At 35.3% G+C, this 9,527-nt stretch overlaps 1 protein-coding gene across 2 annotated transcripts; it reads right to left on the bottom strand.

Annotated features, from left to right (window-relative positions):
• Nucleotides 1-683: 683 nt before the first annotated feature.
• LOC103951142 (auxin efflux carrier component 6) lies at nt 684-8,117 on the bottom strand. 2 transcript variants are annotated; one of them, XM_048580789.1, is made up of 8 exons: nt 7,177-8,117; nt 6,038-6,669; nt 5,912-5,953; nt 3,365-3,569; nt 3,161-3,246; nt 2,315-2,472; nt 2,042-2,118; nt 684-1,117 (listed from the first exon to the last, which is right to left on the bottom strand). In XM_048580789.1, the coding sequence occupies exons 1-8, from the start codon at nt 7,608-7,610 to the stop codon at nt 1,048-1,050; spliced, it is 1,704 nt and encodes a 567-aa protein (XP_048436746.1). In that variant the 5' UTR covers nt 7,611-8,117; the 3' UTR covers nt 684-1,047. The 2 variants fall into 2 exon arrangements, with proteins under 2 accessions (XP_048436746.1, XP_009360725.1); XM_009362450.3 differs by lacking the exon at nt 5,912-5,953 and having other exon boundaries at nt 7,177-7,810.
• Between the last annotated feature and the right edge of the window lie 1,410 nt (nt 8,118-9,527).

Genomic DNA, 9,527 nt, shown 5'->3' with positions numbered 1-9,527 from the left:
TAATATAAGTGTTGCTAATATAACATTGATACTATGTTGTGTTGAGAATGAGTTCCATGAAAAAGAGAACTTAACATGAACTTATAAAAAGTTGAGCTATATTTTTTTTAAGTTGTTCCTACCACTCCGTGAATAGCGTCATTACATTGTTCCTATCACTCCGTGAATAGCGTTTGTATCTTACACACCTTGCTTTGATTTGCACAGTCTGATATATTTCAATCAAAGAATGCCCAGAACCCCGCAATTTCCCCCACATTATAAAAGTGATTGGATTTCCCCTACATTCAAATCCCCCACATTCAAGAATGCCAGCTTTTGGAAAGGGATCATTTCCGGATCTCTTCCACCAAATCCACCAAATTTACCAATTTAGACCCTTAAAATTTGATTTAACAGTAAAAAATAAGGATCCTTTAAAAGTTATAATAACTTTAACCGTTAAATCAAATTTTAAAAATTCGGATTAATGGATTTAATGAAAGGGATCATGAGAGCATCCCTTTCCGCCAGCTTTCTATGACAAGGATAATTAATGAATCATGCATGCTTTCTCTCCACGACAACCTTCGTCTGCAAGATAAAACTCCTTGGTTTCACATAAAACTTCTTAGCAGAAAGCACGAAACTATTTTGTAATGATTGCTGTAAATATTAAAGGGATAAAAAAAATAGAAGAAAAATAGTAGGAGCAACATGATTTTGCCTTTTTTCTTTCTTGAGTCAAAATACATGGTTGTGGAAACTTTACCCATCCCCAAGAAGAAAGATAAGTCTACTAACTTCATCATAAGCCATGATATCCTTCTTCCTTTCGGCTGCCACTAGTCCATGTACTAATATGACACCAGACCCCTCAGGTCATTAGTAGAGCCCTGAAAACATCTTCATAATTTGTCACATTCTAATCTTCAAATAACACTGTGGAGTTTGGTCCTTAGACAATTAGAGGACATAATGTATTTAAGCACACAGTTAGCTTTGGATACTCCATTTTGCTTTAATCTACTGAAAATGCAGGCCCTTCATAATCTTCTTTCTCCTCAGTTAATATAAGCCTAGAAGTATGTAGTAGAGGAGCGTCACTGGTAAGGAAACTAACATGCCAAAGATAACCCTGCAAAATAGCATTATAAGTTAATTATCCAAGCATGCAGTAAATACAAAGATAGGTAGAGACACACCCACACACACACACATATATATATATTAATATTGTAGTTAGGGTTTTTGCACACGAACAAAATAAGTATTTTGCAGCTTCCTTCCTCCCCCACCCCCTCCCTCCTCTCCCTCCCTCCCTCTAAATTGACTTGTGCACTATGGTGTGTGTGCCTGTGATTTGCTCTTCCAATGAAAAGAAGTCACTTTCAGAAGCCAATTGGGCAAATCAATTTTTTCAGTTGCACATCTATGATCTGTCCTACTACTTCCTCCACATTTATTAAACTTTATTTCTTCACACTCAAACACTTTAAAGGGTCGCCAATAAATTTCACGCGTGAGCGATTATTGGATGTGTTGATTGAGAAAACTAGGAGTGGCATTTGACTTTGTAACTATAATTAACAAAGCTGCTACCATTTGCCATGATCATCTCCTGATGCATAAATTAAACCGGTAGGGAAGTGTGAATAAATTAAACAGGCCGATAGGGAAGTGATGAAAACTAGAAGATTGTTGATTTTCATGCTTTAGCTTACTTTCTTCTTTAGGCTATTCTTATGTTTGAAGGTTAGGGTACACAATGAAAACTAGCAAAAGCCTAGTCTCATTTCCCCAACAATAATTACTTCAAGATTTTCCGTAGCACTCAAATTTTTATTTTCCTTCCCTCTTTTTGGGCTTAAGCAGCACCTTTATAAACTTCATACCAAGTTTCCATTTTTCCCTGATTTTTTCTCTTCATATGCATTCATTTTTTAATTTTTATTTTGTTAAAACTCATATAAAAGGAATTGTTATTAGTATTCTCGAATAGTGATCGTAATGAAATTATTGATCAATATGCTTTAAAGTTCGTCTATTAAAATTTACTTACCCTGTGCTTAAAATGTCTGGATGCAAACCGTACTCCCTTGCAAAGACAAATGGTACTATTCCTTGTGGAAGCGCTGCCTGGTAAATCATCAATTCAACATTTCAAACCCTCATAAAATCATTATTTAAGAAAAAACAAAAAACAAAAGATGACTAGCTAGATTATTTATATATGCATGCATACATATACGATATATATATATGCAGGGACTATTTATGGAGCTCACTCATGTATATATATGTGTATTACACAGGTTCTTTAAGAAAACAGTACCTGGACTATGGCGGCATGTAGTTTTACTCCTCTAAGACCAGTAGCGGCAGAGGCAGCAGCCATTAGAAGAGGCCCGCAAATAAATCGGACCACCATCCCCATTGTTGCCCTTTTTGTGCCACACGCTAAAATACGAGGCTGAAGGGCCATGAACAACCCTGCATGAAATTTTCAAAACGATATTGCCAGCCAAAACATCAAAGTTTCCTCAGTATATGTAGAAGTGCAATTTCAAACTAATATTCACGACTACGGCATGATGATAGTAAATGTTGTCCTGTCCCTTACAAGCAATTCATGTGATTCATTGCTCGCGCTTTGCTTTTGGAAGAAAAATAATTTGGAAATGAATAACACCAAAGCATTGACAAGAATATTTTTCGAGCTCAATAACGATGTATGAGTACGTAAGCTCCTTGCAATAATAAAATTCTTAGAAAAATTTAATGCCTCATTAATATATCTATTATATGAAGAGAAATGCTAAGGAGATTGTTTGAAAATGGGTATACTCTCTCTAGAGTCTCTACCACCTTATGTTTTTAGCACAATGTTTTATAATGTTGGCGTGAAAATTAATTACTGTTAAACTGCGAGGTGGTAGAGAATCTATGGAGAGTCCCACTTTAAAAAAATCTCTTGAGCATTTCTCTTCAAATAATAGATATATTAATTGTGGCAATATAAGCTCTTTATTACTAAATAAACTGTATGCCACATGAAGGACTAATAATGTCCTAAGAATAAAAAAATTAGAAAATAGTCTTTTAAAAAAAGTTAGAAATAATAGTCTTTCTCCTGTTTATTATATTCATTTGCATGTGTTTGTGTTGCAAGATGATATACCTAAACTGAACATAGCCATCCCCAGACCCGCATCTGATATCAATTTTATGGAATATTTCACCAAACTCGGCATCCCTACATCCCACCTGAAACATGAAAGAAATAATTATCATGAATTGGCATGCCCTAGTATGTAAGTTAGAGTAATTAATAGAGCTGTTAAGAAGGATGATTAAAAAAGTATCAGATGATAATTTTGCTCACTTGAATGAAATGAGAGACCAGACAAGGCCTAACACACTTGAGTATGTGTTTGGGTTGCGGGAAAGCTTTCTTCCAACCATGATTAGTATAAGCCTTAGCATGACTGGGGCACTTGGCATTTCTTGATTAGCAGCTGCTTCGACCTTCGTATCCGTCACCTCCGGCATTGGGATTTTGGTGCAGTCTCTAAAGCTAATTTCTTTATCTGAAACGATAGTGAAATCATTCTTTAGAATTCTAAATTGATGGCTACAATATAGCGGTCGTTTGAAAGTGCTTTTAAAATTATTGAAATAGTTTTTAGAGAAAATGTTTTTGGGTTTAAAAAATACTTGAAATGCTATATGCATTTTTTTTTTATTAAGAATTGGTTCCAAAATATTTTCACCAAAAACGCTTTTAACTATTTTAAAGAACTTCCAAACGAGCTCATAATTTGAACTCTCACTACAAGCTCATATGTTGACAAATTACAATGAGAAAATGGAATTATTGATTACAAAGAGTCATATATGAATATATTACTACAATATAACCTTGACTTGTTATAGATATTTTTTAGTCCCTATTTGTTTAATTGGAGACAGATAATAACGACATTTTACATTGACAAATTCGATTGTCAATTCGAAACATGCATTTAGATAAGAAGTTTCTTGATTAATCTAGAATAATAGGGCCTCAATATGAGAGATCGTTTTATAACTATTTTGTTTTTAGTTTAAAATTTTTGTGTTTGAGATGTATATTGAGAAAGTATATGAAGAAAAGGAATGATGAAGAAGGGTGGTGGGAAGTAAAGAAAGAAATAAAGAAGAAAATTGAAAACAAAATTTATTTTGAAAGTGAAATAACTTAGAATAGTTTTTTTCTTGTGTTTTTAGTTTTTGTATTGTGTATATATTTCTTCAACATCTTTCCCAACATTCTCCTCTAATCTTTTTTATTTATCCCTCTATTTCCTCGTAAATTTTCCCATAAACCACACAAATTTAATACTAAAAATGATATAATTATCAAAGAAACCCTAAAATAATAATTATTATTATAAATATTATAAAGCTATACTCCTCCTTTTATGAAGATGGAACACAATGAGACAACATAATTAGAAAATAAAAATTTTGGGTGAGCATGATATGGTGTTATCATAATTTATAGGATTCTTTACCGTGACTATTGCCAAGATTAAGTAATCAAACATCTTCTTTTATCATTACACACGTGCTCTCAAGAAAATGATGGCACCTATCAATGAAGGGTCTGCCGGCAAAGTAGAATGTAACTAGCTACAAATTCAAGATGATTTTAGTGTTTGGTATACTTTTCTCTTCAATTATGCTTGGGTGGAGACACCACATGTCTTTTTGAGGTTGGTCATGTTTGCACTAGGAGAAGACATGATACATAAATATAGTAAAATAATTGAGTTGGCCTGCAGGTTATATTATGATTTTAATATGATATTTGTATAACTTTGAGCTAATAATGTTTCACACCCTCAGATAAATAGTGATTTTTAAAATGGATCATGAAATTTTAGTTCTCTCATATTGCACTAAAAATGATTAAATTGTACCAATTGATGCCTTTTTTTCTCTCTTATACAATGATATCTACTGTAAGGGGAGGCACCTAAGATTGCAATACTAGTTGGTGGTTTTTTGATATTTCATAAGATTGATGACATAGTAAAACATGAAACTTTTATAATGATGATGTATACCACATATTCAAATTAATCAGCAATTTAATGAAGGATTAGACATTGGACAAACAAAATTATAAATTTATATAATTTTACGATCCTAGAAGTTGCAAAATGTAGTTAGTGTGTGTGTGTGTGTGTATAGGGAGAAGAAGAAAAATGGTGAAATATTCAAAATACCAAATTTTGCCCCACTCTTAATTAACTAGAACTCCGAAATAGAGAATTGTTATTAGTACTCTAAAAATCTCATTCTACACTCCTCATAAGTGTATTTTTCTTTCTAATTATAGAAAGTTTGGAATGCCAAATGAGATTTTTGGAGTGTTAACAATAATTCCCCCAAAATATTACAATTGATTTTTTTTTTCCAAAAATTATTAAAATTGATTAATAGAGTTAAATAGTACTTTTTAACACAAACTCACTTGGTGGTTACCTGCCATTTGTTTTTTTTTTAAATAAACAAATAGATCCAACAAATAAAAAATTAAAATAGAAAAATATTTTATATTTAATTAACATAAAAAAGCCCAATTGGCCAAGGGGATTGTAATTTTTGACAGGAAAGTATTATTGAATTGAATTTTATTTCTTTTATTGATAAAAAAAATATTAGGTGTGATATTGACACACTTTATTTTACTTCTCACACATTTTTTTAATTTTTGACCGTCGGATTGGATAAATTGAAGAAGATTAACGGACAAAAATTATCAAGGATGTGTGAAAAGTAAAATGAAGTGTGCGTATAGCATACCTCAAAAATATTTGTAAATATACGCAAGTGCTATTTTTCAAACTATTTTGGTTCGTTACTATTTGTGGCCGAAGCGTACAAACTCCCTGAAAAAGCTGCATGTCCTGTTGATGTTCTTCACCTACAATACGACAGCGTCCTGTCCCCTTCAAACCAGAAACCCTAAAAAGAAGCAACAAATAGATAGGTCGATATGCGTACGTACCTCCAAGCTCTTTGAAATATCCTTGTCTCTGATCACCACCACCACCCTGACACTTCGCAGGTGACTCCCATACCATCTTCACGCCGTTAAACGTCGGAGACGGTTGCTGTGAAAATCTCCCCGTCGCCGGAGACCTGGCCCACACCGGGGTATTGGCGGTGGTGGAGAATGTGGTCGTGTCAATTTCATTGAAAGTTGAAGCACGTGGAGTTGGCTGCAGGGAATACGCATCCGAGGACGCGTACCCGGCGGAGAGTTGAGGGCTGGTAGATCGATAACCAAAGGCCACGTCACCAGATCCCAAAGTGAATTCAAGGTTTGCATGGTGGTGAGGTGTGTTGATTGAGAATATTTCGGCATTGGAGAGGTTTGATGGTCTGGGAGTGAGGCCCATAGAGGATGAAAGAGCTGAGGAGCCGGGGACTGATGATGTAGAGCGCCGGATTCGGACCCGGATACGCCCATTTTGATCGGTTTCAGACTCGGTGCAAAGGGGGTTCCGGCCGTCCAGTGAGATAATGTCATCGTCGATTTCGAACTTTGTTATGGCTGCGGCGGTGGGGCCAGGGAACTGGGTTTGGATGAGTAGAGTGGCTGCTCTATACTCAAAGAGAAAGAGCAAAAGTGTGTACCTACCAGAATCGAGTGAGACTGCTTAATTATTTTTGTACGAAATAATATACCCTAAAACTTAATAAATGGATTTTTTTTTTTGTCAATTTAGCATATGGATACTAAATTAGTATAAGAAGAAAAAATTGTGGGAAGTTACCAACAAGACAACAAAGATTGTACAATAACTGAGCACCTAATCAATCACGAATTAACAATAATTAACGAATGTATACAATCAATCCACAAGAACCTGTGGATAATACCAACAAGACACCAAAAAAGAGTGATTTATGTGCACATTTTTTTTACTTTCTACGCAATCCCTCTTAAATATCATAACTCTTGAATCTTCTTTGATTGTTCAATGACTTCAATCTGATGACTAGAAAAAATAAATGTGCAGAAGATGAAAAAGACCCCAAAATCATTTCCCCCAAAAAATCAACTAACATTTACTAGCATACAATGTGAAAACCGAAAACCTAAATTAATGAGCAAAAGTAAATGAGAAACAAAGAAATTACCATACGATGCATTGAAGCACAACCACTTGAACCATGAGGGACTGGGTGAAATCGCCATACATGGCCTTGAGCAAAGGGATGCCCATGACCAATGTGTTTGGCAAAGTGGCGACAGAAAAAATAGTGATAAGCCAGTCAAGCCCTCCTGCTGCCTTAAACAATATAGACCATAACGAAAGCAAAGCAAGAACCAAGAGCTTGGAGAAAGTGTCAGCCAGTATAAACTTGGTGTCCATCTGATAAGGGTTGTTTTGGGATATGAAGTGGAAAGACAGCACCGGAACCGCAAACACCGCCACAAAGCGGTTGATGCCAGAGCACTGCTCCGGTGAGAATATTTTGCACCATTTGACAGAGGCATAGGCCACCAGCATTGCAAAGTATAGTGGAACAATTGCACAGCTGACCTTGTAGAAATCTTGTGCCGTTATCATCCTCTACCTCTCTTATTATTGTTAATTAACTCCTCTCTCTCTCTTTCTTTGTTTGACAAACATACACACAGTTTGTCTCGAATCAAAGCAGAGCATACTGAATGCTAGCTTGAGATTTGAGAGTTTATATAGGAGTTTATGTACGAAAATACCCCTGAAAGCGTTGTTATTTACTTGTGATAGAAGTCTGGACAGCGGAAGTCGCGGTTGAGTGGTTTATTTTCCTATGTTTCTCTTGATTGATTTGGGCTACATCGTCTTTCTGGGCCAGTGGCATTTTTACCGTCAAGTGTTTGTTGCACCAAACTATTTTGGATTGGATTAGTTTCAGGACTAAGGTGGACTGACTTAGTGCAGTATTGAACTATGAAGCAGGATAATGAAAAAAAAAAAAAAAAAAAAAACATTACATATGTAACAAAATATTCAAGTTATTTGCTTTAACTTCAATTTCTACGAACATAAAAATTTTCAACTAAAATTTTCAACATCCAATTCCAACCCAAAAGTAACAGAAACCAATCAAATTTCAACCAAAATTAACTAGTATATGAATTAAAATGTCAAAATATGCTAAATCCAAAATACTCAACTCACAAATACACTACTTCAAAACCCATATCGAAATCGAGCTCAAGCAACTAGTAGTTTCAATAAACTCTAAAATTCAAGATATCCAGTTTAAAATACATGACAATCAATCAAAAGATTAAATTCACAATCATACAAATGGAAATATTTCCCTCCTTTGGTCATGAATTTCTTTCTCAATTTTCATTGGTCATGAATTCACAGTCTTACCGCAACTAAATCAAATTCAAGTGCATAAATTGAAACTTGTATGCTAAAAGGGAGAAGCCCTCATCAGGATTTGCTTCAGGTTGGCTATCTCTGTGAAGGAGAAGAAGATGACGAGGGATGAAGGAGAAGAAGAAGATGAGGCAGCGAAGAAGAAGAAGGCGACGAGGAAGCAATTGCTCCGACTGATGATCGAGTTGGCCATCTCTACAAATCGAAAAAATCCAATTCAAAAACCAAATAATTAGAAGCAAAAATAGTGATGATGATCGAGTTAGAGAGATAAAGAAATGACGCAGTTGGAGATGACGAGGATGGGGTGGGAGTGGTCGAAGATGACGAGGATGCGATGAGACTGGTCTGTCGAAGATGTAGAGGACACGAAAGAGGGGATGATTTTAGCAGTTCCATGATTTTCAGGAGCCTTGTTAAGACCATCTAGCGAGGCCTTTCGTCGACGCAAGTAAAATCTAATCCATTAAAGTTAGTCTCTGCGGATACAAACATGGGACTACACTAGTTCTTAGTATAGTCCAGCCCAGTAAAGCCTAGTAAAGACAAACGCACACACCTTAGGAGTTTATAAGTCTTAATCCCTTGGCTCTCAGCTCTCTTAGTGCAAGGTATTTGGAGGACATATATGATCAAGTTGAAACAATTTTAGATTGTAATTAATTGAAACGATTGTGTGCATTTTGTGTGGTAAGGCTTCGAGGTTGGTTAGGGTTTTGGTATCTTGCAAGAGGTTTCTAAACTGAGATTGGATTGATATTCCACTTTTTCAGTTTCAAATATCTACTTAGGAAAACTAAACGTTTGTAGCAAATAATTAAAAAAATTAAAATAAAACAAAGAAAGTTTGCAGTAAAGGCATGTGTGGTAGCAAAAATCATGGTCTTCGGTCTTTACGAATTTGTACCTACAAAATAATTAAACACCTTTCTTCAAAGACCAAAGTTACACGCTCATGGAGTAGTTGCGGCACCGGGGGTTGTGGGGGGGGGGGGGGGGGGTTTGGGATGCCTAGCTAGAAGAGAGAGTTTTAGGGGCTAATTGTGTAGCAAAAGCCTACCAAAATTTAGTGGAGAATGAGGATAGATGGTCACATGTATAGGGTGT

Source organism: the organism of the source record quoted next, unplaced genomic scaffold (assembly GCF_019419815.1).
Source record: "Pyrus x bretschneideri cultivar Hongxiangsu unplaced genomic scaffold, Pyrus_bretschneideri_v1 Contig16, whole genome shotgun sequence".
Classification (NCBI taxonomy): domain Eukaryota; kingdom Viridiplantae; phylum Streptophyta; class Magnoliopsida; order Rosales; family Rosaceae; genus Pyrus; species Pyrus x bretschneideri.
This window is presented reverse-complemented; position numbering and strand designations above follow the sequence as displayed.